We start from the raw sequence: 18062 nt of genomic DNA, 5'->3' as shown, positions 1-18062 counted from the left end.
TTCCGAGCCTTTGCACGTGCCTTCTCGGCGCGAGCATCCAGCCTGCGCTCTCGCTTGCCCGCTGTGCTCCGAGCCCGGCGCTTCCTGAGACCAGAACCCCCGTGGGGCATCTCCCGCGCAGCGTCCCTGCCCTTCTTCCACTCAAGTAGTTTTTCATCCAGCCCCCAAGAGGTGAGAGCCCAGGCCTTGGGGGCTGGGGAGAGACACAAATAGTCACTTGTGACCCGTCGGGTATGAGAGCCAATTGTTGGCGTGGGAGATGGGGCCTGGCTGGGGCGGTGGCCACAAACCTTGGTGAGCAGGCATTCTGAGGGAAAAAGTGGAGGACAAGGCTTTCAGGCAGAAAAAGGGGACACACGGTCTGTGTGAGGACGGTGGGGAGGCTGGAGCAGTGAAGGCAACCGGGAACGACCTTCAGGGATTTGGATACTACCCCAAGATGGGCAGACTCCCAAGCAGGGAGGCCCAGTTAGAGGGGACAGAGGACTGCGCAGCTCCGAAGATAGGTCTTGGCTGGAGGGATATCCCTGCTAGGCTCCATCCTTAGAAACATGGGACTCCTGAAGGCAGGTCTTCTGATCTTTCAAGAAACAAATAAGGGGGCGCCTGGGTGGCTCAGTCGTTAAGCATCTGGCTTCGGCTCGGGTCATGATCCCAGGGTCCTGCAATCGAGCCCCGCATCGGGCTCCCTGCTCGGCGGGAGGCCTGCTTCTCCCTCTCCCACTCCCCCTGCTTGTGTTCCCTCTCTCGCTGTGTCTCTGTCAAATAAATAAATAAAATCTTTAAAAAACAAAACAAAAAACAAATAAGGATTTTTATTGAATTCTGATAACTTGTAAAAAAAACTTTTTTTGAGATAATTATAAACACATCTGTAAGAAATAATACAAATAGATCCCATGTACGCTTTACCCAGTTTTGTCCAGTGGTAGCATTTTGCAAAACTACAGTATGATAACCAAGATACTCAAATGGGAGTCAGGATACTGAGTATCTCCACCACCCACGATTCCTCCTGTTGCCATTTTAGCCACACCTACTTCCCTCCCGCCTCCACCCCCTCCTTAACCCTTGGTTTTCTGTTTTCTATTTCTACAATTTTGTCATTTCAAGAATGTTATATACGTGTAATCATATAATAAGTAATCTTTTGAAATTGGCTGATGACTTTTTTTAAATTAACCCTTTTAATGTGTACAGTCACTTTTTTTTAGTAAATTCACATTTTGTGCAACCATCACCACAGTCTAATTCCAGGACATTTTCATCACCCTAAAAGAAACTCTATACCCATTAATCAAACTCCCCATTCCTTCTTCCCCAGCTCCTGGCAGCCACTAATCTACTTCCTGTTTCTTACAGATTTGCCTATCCTGGACATTTCAGATAAATAGAATCATACAGTGTGAAGTCTTTTGTGTCTTGATTCTTTCATTTAGCATACTGCTTTTTTTTTTTTTTTTTAAGATTTTATTTATTTCCTTGACAGAGAGAGACACAGCGAGAGAGGGAACACAAGCAGGGGGAGTGGGAGAGGGAGAAGCAGGCTTCCCGCCGAGCAGGGAGCCCGATGGGGGGCTCGATCCCGGGACCCTGGGACCATGACCTGAGCCGAAGGCAGACGCTTAACGACTGAGCCACCCAGGCGCCCCTAGCATAGTGTTTTCAAGGTTCATGTATCTTATAGGATGTATCTGTGTTTCATTCCGTTTTATGGCAGAATAATGTTTGATTGTAGGTATCCACCACATTTTGTTTATCCATTCATCAGTTGATGGTCATGGGCCTATTATCACTTTTTGGCTATTATGGTAATTATATATTACACATATATATGTATTATATATATTATAGTAATACTGCTATGACATTCATGTGCAAACTTTTGCATGGATACTTTTTTTTTCTCAACTTCTTGATATATTTAAAACTTTGACCAGGAGAAAGAAAGAGGAAGAGAGAAAAAGAAATGGGGAAAAGCTCAAATTCTCCTTAGCAACAGTTTCCTCACCCCTAGTACTGGCACAGATCTGTATTTTAAAAAAATTTGAAAATACACACAAGATTAAGGAGGAAAAAAATGGAAAAAGGATACCCCAAGGTAAGTTGTATAGCTCTTTGTTTTCATTTGTGTGCAAAAAAGCTGCCTGGACACATTTTCATTTTTTTGCCGGCGGGGGGGGGGGTAGATACCTAAGAGTAGAATTCCTGGGTCACTTGGGAACTCTGTGTTTAACTATTTAAGGAACTGTGTTAACCATTTAAGGAACTGCCAGAGTGTTTTCCACATAGGCCACACCATTTTACATTCCCACCAGCATCTGGTTACTTTTTAACATTGGAAACTCATTTAAATTTTTATTTTATTTATTTTTTTGAAGATTTTATTTATTTATTTGACAGAGAGAGACACAGCGAGAGCAGGAACACAAGCAGGGGGAGTGGGAGAGGGAGAAGCAGGCTTCCCGCTGAGCAGGGAGCCCGATGTGGGGCCTGATCCCAGGACCCTGGGATCATGACCTGAGCCGAAGGCAGACGCTTAACAACTGAGCCACCCAGGCGCCCCTCATTTAAATTTTTAAAAAAGCGTGTTGGAAGGGGGCAGTCAAGTAAGATCTGTCTGTTAGCCAAATCTGGCTGTCCAGTTTGCAGACTTTAGTGTTCTGTGTGGGGGATGAATGGAGCCAAGTAGTTGAAGAAGCCAGGGCAGAGGCCCCTGAGAAAAGCAGGGAGGGGGGAGGGACCACAGACTGGGCACCTCCGTATATCTCTCCAACACATGGACACACAGGTGGGGACACTTCTGGACTCGCTGATAGACACAATCACCCCGACCCGCAGACCCCACTTATTCTCAGAGGGTCCTCTGGAGGGGCCTTCATGGCCTGGCTGTGCTCACAGGCTCCCCTTTGTGTCTCCAGGTCCAGAGGAAGTGCCCAGGGACATGTGGCTGCCCTGCCTGGGAAGGGGCATGATGGCTGCCCAGATGAGGAAGGCATCAGCTCTGGCCCCTGGGGTCCTTCAGAGCACACCAGCCCCAGTGGTGGGTGAGCCCAGCTCTGAGACCCCTGGCCAGCGCTTCTGGGGGTTCCGCTATGAGGAGGAAGAGGGTCCCCGTGAGGCCCTGGCCCGGCTCCGGGAGCGCACTCCAAGGAGCAGATGCTGGAGCTCCTAGTGCTGGAGCAGTTCCTGTGCGCACTGCCCCCCTGAGATCCAGGCCCGTGTGGAGGGACAGCGGCCAGGCAGCCCTGAGGAGGCCGCTGCCCTGGTCCAGGGGCTGCGCCAGGAGCTGGCCAGGCCAGAACTCCAGGTGAGGGCCAGCTGGGTCGGGGCTGGGGCTGCTTCCTCCTGAGCCTGGCTTACAGTCCCTAGCTAGTGCTTGTGGAGTGGGGGCGCTGTGGGAGAAGGATGGTGGGAGCTTCGTGGTCTTGGCTCAGACTCCAGAGTTAGACTGATGCCCTCAAGTTCACACCTGGGTTTGTTCTCAGCACTGTGCTCAGGTCCTCAGAACGTAGGGAGGTGGGGGACACCAAGAAGGATAGAGAGTGCCATTGCGTGCCCCTTGTTTTCTCTGGATCTGTCTGGCCCAACACTCTGCCTGTCCTGCCTGTCTTCCTGTCCCCAGGTCCCAGCCCCGAGTCCCCAAGAGGTGCTGGTCCCCAAGACAGAGGAGGGAGGGGAGCAGGAGGCTCCCCAAGGCCCTTTCCAAGCCCTAGTTCCAGGTACAGCGCCTACCCATGCACTTCTACCTCATCCTGGCAGCTGACCTAGGCAGCCTGGGGATGATGGGTGCCCCTGGGTTTTGCCTCGCTCTGGAGTGGGTGGATTGGAGCCCCTGGGCTCCTTGACAATTCCAGTGTATGCAGAGTGAGAGCACCAGCTGGGCTACAGGCTCCACAAAGGACAATAAGGTGGTCAGGGGCAAGTGGGGATGGGCTTTGCTTGCTGTGGAGACATGGGGGGAAGGAGCAGCTGAAGTCGCAAGTGTGGCCTCAGGGCCAATGAAGTCCCTCTACCCTCCTGCCCTCAGCTCTCCCCCAGGGATCTGGTTGCACAGCCACCCCACTTTCTGGGTTTAGGCAGCTGGACCAGCCTGGTTGGACTGAGGCAGAGGCCTGATGTGGCCTAACATTGCCTGGCAGCCACTGGCCAGGCTACCTATTGAATGGAGGGGACTGCTAGGGGTCAGGGCAGTGGTGAGGTGGGCAAGGAAGACCGACTCAGCCAGGGCTTGGGTCAGGCGGTCACCACAAGCCTTCTGGAGTGGAGATAGTTCATTTCTAGTGTTTCTACAAGTGACCAGGTCCATTTTCATCCTCCTAAACAGGTGTCCTCACTTCTCTGGTGCTTTATGACCCCAAGGGGGAGCAAGGAGATAAAAGCCAGGTCCTGGAGCTGCTTTGTGCAGAGTTGGAGACCAAGGCCCTGCGGGAAGCTAGTGCACATAAGGCAGGTGGCTTCTGAATCTTTCCACAATCCTGGCACCCACTTCCACACCTCCCAGCACCCTGCTGCCCAGTCAGGTGCAGGGATGTGTGGGAAGTGACCACAGAGGCAGGCACAGTGGTCTCCTAGCACGCCCCCATCATAGGCTGGGTTGTCAAAGCTCAACAAGGCCACGGTTTGACTCAGAGTTGGCCTGGGATGCTGCCTCTATGGGGAAAGTTGGAGCATCTCTAGGCCTACCTGCCCTGTTTCCCTGTTCCAGGCTGAAGAGGGGCCAGGGGCACCAGCTCAGGAAAGGTGAGGGTGATGGCCATGCCCCAATACAGCCAGCCCCAAGCTTTGCCCCTGCTCTAGATCTGTCAAAATCACATCATTCCTGAGACCCACTCGTCCCCTCTACCCCATTTCCCAAAGTTCTTTGAGCTCTCAGGCATTTGCTTTCTCTCTCTCCCCATTTCAGAGGACAGAAGCAAGGTCGAGTCCCCAGGACAGAGGGCCCAGCAGGTGGCTCTAGGGAAAGGCGACACTCCCTGGATTGTGCTGAAGACTGACACAACAGACCCTTCTGAGGGGGCTGCATCTGGAGGCCTGGGGGCCTGGGAAGACCCCACAGAGGCAGAGGACCGGGGGGCCTCCAGAGGGGAGCTGGAGCCCGCAGACCGTGGGAGAGACTGGGTCGGGCCCAGAAGCATCCGAGAAGACCTGGTGCCAAGCCCCTGGCCTCTCCCCAGGAAGCCGGCCTGCCGGTGCAGTGAGTGGCAAGGCGTTCAGCCAGAGTTCCTACCTGGTGCAGGCGAGTGCACACGGGCGAGAAGCCATACATGTGCACCGAGTGTGGCAAGGCCTTCGCCTGGAGCTGCAACCTCAGCCAGCACCGGCGCATCCACACGGGCGAGAGGCCCTACGCGTGCCGGGAGCGTGGCAAGGCCCTCCGCGCGCACTCGCAGCTCATCCACCACCAGGAGACGCACAGCGGCGTGAAGCCCTTCCGCGGCCCAGACCGTGGCAAGGCCTTCGGCCGCAGCACTACCCTGGTTCCGCATCGGCGCACGCACACGGGTGAGAAGCCCTGTGAACGCCCCGAGTGCGGCAAAGCCTTCAGCTGGAGCTCCAACTCCCTGGAGCACCGGCGTGTGCACATGGGTGCACGGCCCCACACCCGCTCTGCCTGCGGCCAGGCCTTCAGCCAGCGCTCCGATCTGGCCGAGTACCAGCGCGTACACCCCGCGAGGAGCCCCACGTGTGCGCCCAGTGTGGCCAGGCCTTCAGCCAGCGCTCCGATCTGGCGGAGCACCTGAAGACCCACGCGGGCACACGGGCGAGGCCCTTCGAGTGTGCGGAGTGCTGCCAGGCCTTCATCATGGGCTCCGATCTGGCCGAGCACCAGCGCGCACGCCGGGGAGAAGCCGTCCGTCGGCGCCGATTGCCGCGAGGCTTTTGTGCGCAACCCCGAGCTCGGGAGGCACCCGCGCACGCACACGGGCGAGCGGCCCTCTGTGTGTAGGGTGCGCAGCAAGCCCGTCCGTCACCGCTCCGACCTCAGCGAACACCAGAAGCGACACGCGGGCGGTGCCGCGCCCTGACTCTGGGATGCCCCTGGGAGATGGTGAGGCTGGGCCAGCTCGGTGGCGCGCGAGGCACGGGACGTGGCCATCGTGGATCAGGATGAGCAGCGTCGTGTAAAATCGCCATCCCCCCCCCCCCCCCCCGGTGTGGGCTGCGTGCTGGAGCGCAGGGGCAGCGACAATTGGGACAGAGGATTACGCCGTTAAAACAGCCCCGGGGACGATGGGAGTCTCACCTGGTGGCCCCTGGGGCCTGGCTGCGGATGCGTGGCGGGGAGGTGGTTCACAGGGTAAAGGCAGTGAATTTCGGTGCTGGGAGGGGTGCATCCGTGCAGAGACTGGAGGCCGCCGCAGGCGTGGTGGATCCCCAGGAACGAGGGCTGGATGAGTCCCCTCCCCTGCTTTCCCTCCGCCTCCGCTGGATCTGAGGTTGCACAGGATTTTTTGTTTGAAGCCAAGGGCCAGGTCAGAGGCCTTGCTCTGGGGCCCTGGTGAGCAGCAGGAGGCCTAGGGCAACGGGGAAGAGTGGGGGTGGTTCTGCCATCCGCCCCTCCCGGGTGCTCCCGCCCACTGCCCCTCCCTCCTGTTCCCCCCACAGTGTGGCGTCCACTGCACTGTCCTCCCGGGGGTGAGCACCCGCTGCATCTAGCACCCTCAGCGGAGCCTCTCTGGAAGGCGGTGGGGGACAGGCTCAGTCCGCACAGGACCGCTTCTCTGGCCTGGCCACCACCACCCTTCTCGCTTCCCATGCCAGGATTGTCCTGGCCTGCCCCACTGCGTGCTCTGGGGTCTCCCCTGGCGTCTGCGGGTTAGACGGCCTTCCCGCCTCCACCACCATTTTAGGGAGCCTCTTTCTGCCCTCGGCTGCCACTGGATGTGCTGTGCTTCCTTCTGCTCCTGGGTCTGGGATCGGCAGCCTCCAGCATAAGCGTGTGAGAGAAGCAGGGAGAGGGAATGCGTGGAGCTACAACCCTGATCAGTGAAACCTTTGTAGCTTGGAAAGTTCCTTCTCACCTTGTCTCCAGAGCGGAGCCCCAGAGGGGACCAGATAGGCCTGAGGACTCGCAGCTGATGAGGACCCTATTTGGCTGTCTGCTGGGGTAGCAATTTCTGTCACAAAGGTCACTGAGCATCCGTATCCAGTGCTTTGCAGGGACTTCTCCACCTGCACCCTGAGTGCGGAGTTGGGAGGCTTCAAGCCGGCCCCCGGCGAGGGGAGAAGAGGCTGGTACAGACAGCCCGAACCTGACCACTGGTATCTCCCTGCAACAGGGCGGGAGGAGCATCCGGCCCACTTGATGGGTGGGAGGTGGGCCAGAAGGGGGCTGTCTCAGGTGGGAGGCAGGCTGCTAAATCACCCTCCCTCGGGATTTTGAGGGAATTGATTAGTTAGCTTTGTAAGGCTGAAGGAACACAAGTGAATACTGAAAACCCAGAGATGGATAACCATAGAGCACTTACTACCTCTAGGGCTGGGGTGCAAAAGAGAAGGGCTGGATTTACAAGGGCCTAGGGGCTGGGGGAGGGGCTTGGGCCTCTCCCAAGGCTGGACCATGGCTATTGCTGGAACTTTGAGGGTGTGCAGGAGAGACTGCTTCGAAACTAGCATTATATTCTGTTCTATCCAGTGGCATCATTGGATCTTCTGGGTAATAGGGCCCAAGGGCCAGAGCAGCCTGCTTTGTACCCAGGACCTGCTGCGTGGGCCCCACACAAAACTGCAGTTGAAAACAGACTGGAGCAGCACACTGAGATATATATGTTGTGTCCAGGGCCTCCTGTATTGTATTTTTATTTTTTTTAAGATTTTATTTATTTATCTGAGAGAGAACACACAAGCAGGGAGAGCAGGAGAGGGAGAAACAGACTCGCCGCTGAGCAGGGAGCCCGATGTGGGCTCGATCCCATGACACCAGGATTAAGACCTGGGCCAAAGGCAGCTGCTTAACCCACTGAGCCACCCAGGCGCCCACAACTCTTGATGTTAGGGGTGTGAGTTCAAGCCCCACGTTGGGTATACAGATTACTTAAAAGTAAAAATAAAAATCTTTCAAAAAAATTCTCTGTCTCCTGTCTTTTCCTCTGGGTGCCTTGTAGCCCTCTGGAAGAAGAGCAGGCAGTGGGTTGGGCATTGGTTCTGGTGCTTGTGCTTGGAGGAGCGGGTGTGGATTTAGGATTTCTAGAGTCTGCCTATTTCCTCCTCCTTTTCCTCATTATCCTGACCATTGGGAAGGGGGTCAGGTGTCTTAAATTTTTGTTCATCTGTACCTCTTTGGACCATCAATGTGGTTCCTTCCTATGATGCATCTTTATTATGGAGTAACATAAAAGTCTGAATGTAGGAAATTTTACCCCAGATCATGTGAACTTGAAAAGCATTTGGGTTACTTTTTATCCTTTTGAGTTTTAAAATGCGCAATTTTCACAAGCACTTGCCTTTAAACCAATTAAATAGAGCTCCTCTACAAGTTAGTTTTAGCAATACCATCCAGGGATAGAGAAAATACCTCATATTTATAACACACATAGATACATGTACACAAACAAGATGCAAACAAAATTTAGCCTTTGTTTCACTATTATTTGTGCAGAGGACATTAAAGACCCAATTTCCAAATATCCCTTTTTTATTAAATCTAATTGTAAGATAGCATTATAATTTATGGATCCATTTATTAGTTATTTTCCATTTCCAGTTAGAACATGGCCAGTTGTGTGCAGATACCAAAAGCTGTAGCAACAAACAAACCAAAAAAAGCTCAGAGTACCTCTGGGATTGCTGGTTCTTCCCCAAAAGCTGGGGACTTCACTGACTCAACCAAATGGCTTCCGAGTTTCTGGTTACTTAGTCTTATAGTTGGCTTTCTTCAATTGTGCACACAAAAAAACTAATTCAGACATGCCAAAAGAACCCCACTGGGCCGTCTGAGACTCCGGTTATCCTTACCTTTTCCCACTGAAGCAAGCACTTGCAAGTATAGGCTCTGTATGTATGGATGGATAGCCTGCCTGAATTTCCCATGGGGGGTTATTGGTTTTCTGGGTGTTGTTCTGGCTTTTGAAGCACAGTTCCCCCATTCCTTTTAGTTTTGGTTTTATTTTTAGAATAAGGCTTGAATAAGACCGAAGGATATTAGGAGTGGTGGATCAAGAGGGTGCTGCTTGTGAGTGTTACTTCCAAATGGCCGTAATACACTCTGTGTCTCGGTTTCTCCTTGTAAGGTCTAGGACCATTGAGGGGCTTGGAACACTGCATGATCAATCCTTATGTGTGCATCCCTGGATGAGCCCATCATTAATCACCTTATGAGATGGGAAATTCTTACGGGACTGCTGCATGTCTGAGGAATATCTTCAGACACTTCTGCTAGGCTTTCATTCACCTGAAAGCACCATTTAACTCGAAGGAGTAAGCGTCCCTTCTCTTTGGAGCTGAGTTATTCACTCTCCCATATTTCTATCGAGAAAATTTACTCAAGCCTTATATATTAATAACATCCATTAGTATAATGCCAAATTAAAACAACCAACCCATCAACTTCCCCCCCCCCCTCCCAGGTTGTTCCCACCTAAAGAACATTACCGGTAACCTTTAACAGTTCAAATAAAAATCAGGACTGTTCACTCAAATTGAAGAGGTCCAGGTATCAGGACCTCACCAGATGCACCTGTGAGGTGCTGAGGAGCTGGAGGGGCACAGAGGGTCCGTGCTCGTACCAAGCGCTGAGTTCTAGATGATCCCCAGGTGTTCTCAGGCAAGTTGCTCTGATATCCTGTTGACTACGCCAAGAAATGATGCAAAACGAACAAACCCTTTAAAATTTTTTAAAGAGAAAGGAAAAGAGTTTTATTCGAGCCCAAGTTAGGGCAGGTGCCCAGGACACAGTCTGCACAAAGAAGAGAGTGCTCTGGGGAAGGAACATTTGGCTCAGGGATATATATGTTTTTTACAAAAAGACTTACGGGGCACCTGGGTGGTTCAGTCAGTTAAGTGTCTGCCTTCGGCTCAGGCCTGATCCCAGGGTCCTTGGATAAGCCCAGAGTGCCCTCAGCGGGGAGTCTGCTTCTCCCTCTGCCTCTCCCCCCACTGGTGTGTGCTCTTTCTCTCTCTCAATCTCTCTCTCTCTCTTTTTAAAAAGATTTTATTTATTTATTTGAGAGAGAGAATGAGATAGAGAGAGAGCATGAGAGGGGGAGGGTCAGAGGGAGAAGCAGACTCCCTGCTGAGCAGGGAGCCCGATGTGGCTCTCTATCCCGGGACTCCAGGAGCATGACCTGAGCTGAAGGCAGTCGCTTAACTAACTGAGCCTCCCAGGCGCCCTCAATCTCTCTCTTAAATAAGTAAATAAAATCTTTAAAAAAAAATGAGTTACAAATCATCATGATGAAGGACATTCCAGAAAGTTTCAGACTTTATCTTATGTTTTTAGTATGTGCAAGTCTGTATGACTTTAATCTCATGGGACCCAGGGAGGTTTTTTGTTTTTCTTATCTTTATGTTTGGAATGCTCTTTTTTTTGTCGTTGTTGTTGTTTTAATGAAGCAGACATACAGTGTGTGCTCAGGGCAGAAGTAGAGCCCATGCTTTGAGGTTTTGTGTGGTCATTTTGATCTTAGTAAATGTTAAAGTATAGCTTCCCTGGGAGCCCTGGAGCAGGGCCGGCAAACATTAAAAATTGAAAATTTCCTTGATCAGTTAGTATTTATTACATTATTTTAATTTTTATTTTAAAATTGCATTTCTCATATTTTAAGTCATTTCACTTGCTAATGTTATTGTTTGCTATTTTATATTATTTTTAAAATTATCATTTTTATTATTTATTGCTTAGTTTATTAATTACACATAATTATTGATTATGGTTATTGATGAGGCTCCCAAAGGCCTTGGAGTTTTGCCCTTTGTCCCTACCCCCTGCAGGCCCCCCCCCCGGGAAGGACAAATAATAGGGAAGAGGTCATTGCCCCTTGCTGCCCCTTTGCCGCCCTCACCCTCGCTTGGGCTTTATCACCCCAGACACTCACCGACTGGAGCAAGGCTGGCCATCATGTCTATACTGGGGGCCTTCCTGATGCTCTGGGGTGAGGTTGCTGGGGCCAGGATCCCTCGGGGCAGGAGGGAGGAGGACGGAGGAATGGGGGCCTCACAGCTGCCGTCTCTACAGGTCTCTCCCTGGGCCCAGCAACCGAGGGAGCCGTAGGTGAGTCCGGGTTGGCTCTTGGGGGAAGGTGGGCACCTGCAGAGGTGAGCCCCTGTCCTGGGGCCCAGCACTGCCCTCCACCTGCCACGCAGCATTCGAGACCCGGCCGAACCTGTGGGCAGAGGCTGAATCGCTGCTGGAGCCCTGGGCCAACTTGACGCTGACATGCCAGGCCCGCCTGATGACCCCGGATTTTGAGCTGTTCAAGGACGGGGTAACCCAGGAACTTGTGCACCTTGATTTACCTGCCATGGAGCACCAGTTCCCGCTAGGAGCAGTGACAAGTGACACCCGGGGCCTCTACCGCTGCCGCTCTGGCTTGGACAGCGGATGGACCCAGTTGAGCAACCTCCTGGAGGTGACTGGAGCAGGTGAGCAGGGGCCTTAACGGAGCCACAAGACAGGGGGGAGAGGGCTGCTCGAGAGGCCTGACTTCCTCCCTTCCTCCTCCTCACTCTCCTGGTCCTACTTTTCTGACATGGGGGTGTGGGTGGCTGGGGTGGGGGTGGGGTCCCTGAGCAGCTAGGTGGCCTTTGGCAAGTCATCTGACATCTCTGATCTTGTTTCCTCATCTGTAAAATGAGGATGATGTTTGCACTGATCCCAGAAGGTTGTGAGGAATAAATGACTGAATCCCCAGAAAGCCTAGCACATTTCCCTTAACATATCCTCTTCTTGTTTAATGCCCCTGTCTCCTCCTGTCCCTGCCTCCCTTTCCTTTATCAATGTCTTCCATTTCCCTGGCTCCCTCATATTTCCTTCCTTCCTTCTTTCTTTCTTTGTTTCTTTCAGATTTATTTATTTTAGAGAGAGAGAGAGAGCGCTGCATGGAGGGGGGGAGGAGCAGAGGGAGAGGGAGAGAGAGAATCCTTAAGCAGACTCCCCACTGAGCACAGAGGCCCCCCCGCCATCATGACCTGAGCCAAATCAGGAGTCCGAAGCTCAACTGACTGAGCCGCCCAGGCGCCCCTCCCTCCCATTTTCATGAGTGTGGAGATCCTAGTCTGGCTGGGTCTTGCATGTCTCCCAAGTCATTCAGAATGACCCATCAAACCTGCTCCACCCACAGAGTCCCTACCCCCACCTTTGCTCTCAACTGAGCCCGTGTCCTGGATCACACCGGGTCTGAAGATCAAACTGCTGTGCCATGGGGGATTTCGTGGTGTGACCTTCCTGCTGAGGCGGGAAGGCGATGATCAGTTTTTAGGTGTGGCTGAGGCCCCTAAAGATGCAGAGGCTACCTTCTCAGTCCATCAGCCTGGCAATTACAGCTGCAGCTACAGGACCCACGAAGCAGGTGCACCCTCTGAGCCCAGTGCTACTGTGACAGTCGAGGAGCTGGGTGAGTGTGTTGACCATCCCAGAGGGCTTTCTGGGGTAGGAGGTTCCTGGAGGACAGAGCTGCATCTACCTTGATCCCCAACCCTGAATACCCTTGCCCAGGATTAGGTCTGGGAAACAGTGGTCACACAGTTGGGTGGATCGCACCTGACCTGAACAGCGGCAGCTCGGGGGTGGGGGTCGGGGGCCTGGCTGACCGTAACTTTCTCGGGAACAGTCCCACAGCGGGGGTATCCGGGACTCTAGCCCCAGCGACCCTCCCTGCCTTGCAGAAGCACCGTTGCCACCCACGCTGAGTTTCCAGGGAGAGTCTGCAGGTGTCCTGCCCCGGGGGGCCAACGCGACCCTCCTTTGCGTGGCGCCCCTGAGCGGCGTGGAATTCCAGCTGCGGCGGGGCGAGGAGGAGCTGCGGGGACCCAGGAGCTCCACCAGCCCAGACCACATCCTCTTTCACCTGAACGCGGCGGCTCTAGGGAACGGCGGTCTCTACACCTGCCGCTATCGGCTGCGTGGCGAGCAAACCTGGTCCTCTGACAGCGCGCCTGCCGAGCTGCTGCTGAGCGACGGTAAGCCTGGCAGCCACAGGCTGGGACGTGGGCATGGGGCTGGGAGGGCGACAGCGCTCTGCTCCCCGGGCGGGGAGCGGGAGGCGGGGCCCAGGGAAGGGTTCCCCGGAATTGCAGGGCTCTGGTTGGGGCCCAATCCCAACTCATCCGCCCGGCCTCAGTTTCCCCAACTGAGAATGGGACAATGAGCTCAGCATCCCCAAGGCTCCAATAACTGGGTCAACATGCAAGTCTGGCACAGGCCGTGCAGGCGCCCGCCCCCTGCCGGGCGTCCCCTCCTGTCTCCCGGGTGTGGGTGGGCGCCCGAGGCCCGTTTGTTGGAGGGAACCAGGCTGGGGCTGTGGAAGGGAGCCAGGCCTGTTGCAGGGCCTGCCAAGGACCGGGAGCGACGACCCCAAGAGAGGATCCCAGCCATCTGCAACCGCATGTCCTGGGCTTGGTGACAAAACTCGACGCCTTCCCCACGTCTGTTTTTATGGACAAACTAATAAGGAATAGTTTTGGACTGTGTGTGAGGGATCCGGCGAGGTCTGGAGGGTGGTACGGTTTTAAGCGCAGGGGGGCCGGCGGACCCTTTCAGGCAGAAGGCGCGAGGCTGGATCGCATGAGAGGCCCAAGCCTTCCCCTCCGCGCCCGGGTCAGCCAGTGTTCTCCCCGTAGAGACGCTCCCCGCGCCGGAGCTCTCGGCGCACCCCGCGACTCGGAACCCCGCGCCAGGCACCCTGGTGCAGCTGCGGTGCCGGGCTCCCCGGGCCGGCCTGCGCTTCGCCCTGGTGCGCGAGGACGCCAAGCGCCAAGTGCACCGTGTCCTGAGCCCCGCGGGGACAGAGGCCACCTTCGAGCTGCGGGACGTCTCGGTGGTGGACTCCGCCAACTACAGCTGCGTCTATGTGGACACAGCGCCACCCTTCGAGGGCTCGGCGCCCAGCGCGCACCTGGAGCTGCGCGTAGACGGTGAGCGGGGGGGGCTCCCAGCCGTGAGCAGATGAGGGTGCGGAAGGGAAGTGCACCGGGCCTTGGTCCTGTCCGCACAGCAAACCCTTCGGGCCAATGGAGTTTCGGCCGCCGATGGTCTGGGGGACACCTCGCATTTGGCTTATTTCCTGTGCTCTCTGCCGGGAACACCGTTTCCCTTGGCCATTTCCTCCTCTCCCACACCTGTCCTGAGGCCCTGACTGCCAAATGCTGGGTACTCCGGGAAGTCTCAGAGCAGGCCCGGGTCTAGGGAACTTGCAAGGTCTTGGGGAAGAGGGTGACCCGTAGGATAGGAGGAGGAACCGTGTCTGTTCAGGACCAGGAAAAGGAGGAAAGTTGTGCGAGGACAAAGGGTAGCATCCTGGAGGGATGGAGCAGCCAGCAGGCCTGGGTTTAGTGGGAGGCAGGAAGGCGGAGGGGGGCTGGGGCAGCTACTACCTGAGGGGAGGACCTCACTTAACTGACCCGGCTGCTCCGCCCAGAACCCCCCCCCAGGCCCCGGCTCTGGCCCCTGTCGCGTGGGGCGGTGGTTCCCGGCCATGATGCGGTCCTGCGCTGCGAGAGCCAGGTGCCCAGCGTCGTGCCCACGGTCATCTTCGAGCTGCTGCGAGCAGACGAAGAGGAGCCTTCAACCAAGCTCTGGACCAGCCACCCCTCAGCCGACCTTGTACTGACCTATGTGGGGCCCCAGCACGCAGGCAACTACAGCTGCCGATACCGCTCATGGTTGCCCAAACCCTTCGTGTCTGAGCTCAGCGACCCGGTGGAGCTCCAGGTGGCAGGTGAGCCTTTCCTCTGGTTCTGTGAGCTGGGTTCCTCTTTCTGGCCTTTGCCCAGATTGTGCCCTCTACCAGGAGGGCCCCTTCCCTGCACCTCCTCCCAGCACATTGGTTAGTGTGCCTAGTCTGCTGGGGTTATGATGGAAATTACAGGCAGGGAAAGGACACATGAAAAGGCCCTGGAGCAGATTGTGGTTTGGTCAGGTAGACACCTGGACGGAGGCCTAGGTGTGTTCCGGGGGGGTGGGGGGGGAGGGGTCTTGGCTGGCAGCTGACCAAGCTACTTCCTTCCTGAGGGGCCTCAGTGAGGTCTGCCCTGATTTCACCAGGGAGGAGGACACATGATGCTTCCCTCCCCTAACATTTCTCTTTTGTCAAATTTGTCTAGGAAGTTGATCCAGCTGCAGACTCAGGCCGCTAATGGTATCTTTGGCAAATAGTTTCTCCAGTGTGGCTCTGATCCCTCATGCTGCAGCTAGAGGCTGGACTCCCCCTGAAAGTGCTGGACTGTCCCTCATTCCTCCTGGAAATTAATAAAAATGTGAAGAGACTTTAAAAGCTGTCCTTGACTAATGGCAGCCCTGGTGCAGGGGGCTGTACTTCCAGGGCTGAGGGAAGTGGGCTGGGATCTTGTGTCCTAAAGGTGGACGGGCTCTGGGTTGGAACCTGAGGATATAGGGGCCAAGGATTGGCTACTTGGGACCACATTTTTCAAGATTGCCTTTTGGTTTCTTCAAGCCGCCTCCTACTCCCCAGGCACCTCTGCCTGGTCCCCAGCAGGTCTGGGTAGGTAGCTCTCCAGACATACCCAACCCCACCTTGACCAAATTGGTCCCCACACTGGGAGGCACTTCAGAGAGGCTGCATTTTGTAGTTTTGTTTTCTGGACTGAGTGGCCACCAGCTGGTGTGCTGAGTCTGTCCCCAAAGGCTAGGTCTCTCACACTGGAGATTGAAACTGTTGTAGGGTTGAGACTCCTCTTTATTCTTTCCCACTTCCCCACAGATCTAAGGCCCTTTGCCCCACCCAGTATCCCACTGGACATTTCATTGCCCAGTCCAGTTAGAGCTTGGTTCTCAAGGTACAGGCATACCAGTAGGTGTGTATCAGCATTATCAACTAATACTTGATAAATTTTGTTTAAGGAATTTGCCTATTTCATCTGTTTGGTCTGATTTACTGGTATAGAGTTGCTTACAACATTCCTTTATTCATTTAATGCCTACAGGGTCTGTAGTGATGTCACCTCTTTCATGCTTGATATTGTGTCCCTTCTACCCCCCCTCCCCACCCACTTCTTCCCCTCTGTCAGTCTAGCTAGGGGTTTATCAATAAAGAACTAATTTACTTTTGGATTTGTTCATTTTTTCTATGGTCTCTTTTCTTTTTTTTTTTTTTTTTTAAAGATTTTATTTATTTATTTGACAGAGAAAGACACAGCGAGAGAGGGAACACAAGCAGGGGGAGTGGGGGAGGGAGAAGCAGGCTTCCCGCGGAGCAGGGAGCCCGATGCGGGGCTCGATCCCAGGACCCTGGGATCATGACCTGAGCCGAAGGCAGACGCTTAACGACTGAGCCACCCAGGCGCCCCCTATGGTCTCTTTTCTACTTTGTGGATCTCTACTTGTATCATTATTATTCTCTTTCTTCTACTTCTGAATTAATTTGTTCTTCTTCACTTTCTTCAGGAAACACAGATCATTGATTTCTTGGGGGTAAACATCAGTAACAGCTCATTATTAGGCTTAAAAACAAGTTTGTATTAGTTTAAATAACAGGAAATTACTTCTTTGTGGATAAAAAATAATTGGCAATATTTAAATACTGGCAACTTCATTAATTATATCCATTTGGTAGGTGGTGTTTAGTTCTTCTGTATCCTGATTTCCTATCTACTTGTTTTGTTGATTTTAGAAAGAGGAGTGTAGAAGTCTCCAATTATAATTATGAATTTATTATTTTCTTCCAGTTCTGTTAGTTTTTGCTTCCTATATTTCAGGGCTTTGTTGGTAGATGCATACATATTTAGAATTGTTATGTCTTCTTGGTGGATTGACCTTTATCATTATGTAATGTCCCTCTTTATCCCTGGTAATTTTCCTTGTTCTGAAGTCTACTTGGTATGATATTAAAATAGTCACTCTAGCATTCTTTGGTTAATTTTTGTATTATATATCTTTCTCCACCCTTTTATTTTTTCAGTTAATTTTTTTGTGTATAGTTGACATACGTTACATTAGTTTCAGGTGTACAACAGTGATTTGACAAGTTTATACATTATGCTCTGCTCACAAGTATAGCTACCATCTGTCACCACACAACACTATTACAATGTCATTGACTATATTCTTTATGCTGTGCCTTTTATTCCTGTGACTTATTCATTCCATAACTGGAAGACTGCATCTCCCATTCCCCTTTAAAACTTACCTATATCATTATATTTAAAGTGGGTTTATTTTTTAAGAAAATTCATTCTGGAAAACTCTTTTAATTGGTGTGTTTAGATCATTTACATGTAATATAATTACTGATATATTTGGATTTGGGTCCACCTTTTGCTTTTATTTTCTTTGTTCCTTCTGTTATCCCTCTGTTTCCCTTTACCTGCCTTCTTTTGGGTTAGTTAAATGTTTTCTAGAGCTGTTTTATTTTATTTATTTAAAAAAGATTTTATTTGACAGAGAGAGAGAGAGATATCGAGAGCATCAGTGGGGAGGGGGGGAGGTTGCAGAGGGAGAGGGAGAAGCAGCCTCCCAGCTGAGCAGGGAGACAAACATGGGGCTGGATCCCAGGACCCTGGGATCATGACCTGAGCCAAAGCTGATGCTCAACTGACTGAGCCACCAGGTGCCCCTTATTTTATTTTTTAAAAGATTTTATTTATTTGAGAGAGAGAGTGTGAGAGAACACAAGCAGGGGGAGCGGCAGAGGCAGAGGGAGAAGCAGGCTCCCCACCGAGCAGGGAGCCCAATGTGGGGCTCAATCCCAATACCCTGGGATCATGACTTGAGCCGAAGGCAGACGCTTAACCAACTAAGCCACTCAGGCGCCCCTAGAGCTCCATTTTAATTCATGTATTGGGTTTATCTCTTTGTATAGTGTGTGTGTGTGTGCGTGTGTGTGTGTGTGTGTGTGTGTGTGTGTGACATTTCTCTAGGGATTAAGATATGCATACCTCACTCTTCA

At 52.9% G+C, this 18062-nt stretch overlaps 1 protein-coding gene and 1 long non-coding RNA gene across 2 annotated transcripts; both read left to right on the top strand.

Moving 5' to 3' along the window:
* The first annotated feature begins 59 nt into the window (after window positions 1-59).
* On the top strand, window positions 60-5043 carry LOC118527188 (uncharacterized). Its single transcript, XR_013444200.1, has 5 exons — window positions 60-171; window positions 1941-2101; window positions 2922-3310; window positions 3626-3722; window positions 4907-5043. It is a non-coding gene; the product is annotated as an uncharacterized LOC118527188 (long non-coding RNA).
* Window positions 5044-11002: 5959 nt separating this feature from the next.
* On the top strand, window positions 11003-15431 carry A1BG (alpha-1-B glycoprotein). Its single transcript, XM_036078124.2, has 8 exons — window positions 11003-11093; window positions 11177-11212; window positions 11305-11583; window positions 12282-12554; window positions 12826-13119; window positions 13780-14073; window positions 14577-14876; window positions 15262-15431. Exons 1-8 carry the CDS (start codon window positions 11060-11062, stop codon window positions 15267-15269), a joined length of 1518 nt encoding a protein of 505 aa, XP_035934017.2. The 5' UTR covers window positions 11003-11059; the 3' UTR covers window positions 15270-15431.
* The last annotated feature ends 2631 nt before the right edge of the window (window positions 15432-18062 follow it).

The sequence above is a fragment of the Halichoerus grypus genome, chromosome 15, assembly GCF_964656455.1.
Source record: "Halichoerus grypus chromosome 15, mHalGry1.hap1.1, whole genome shotgun sequence".
NCBI classification, from domain to species: Eukaryota; Metazoa; Chordata; class Mammalia; order Carnivora; family Phocidae; genus Halichoerus; species Halichoerus grypus.
This window is presented reverse-complemented; position numbering and strand designations above follow the sequence as displayed.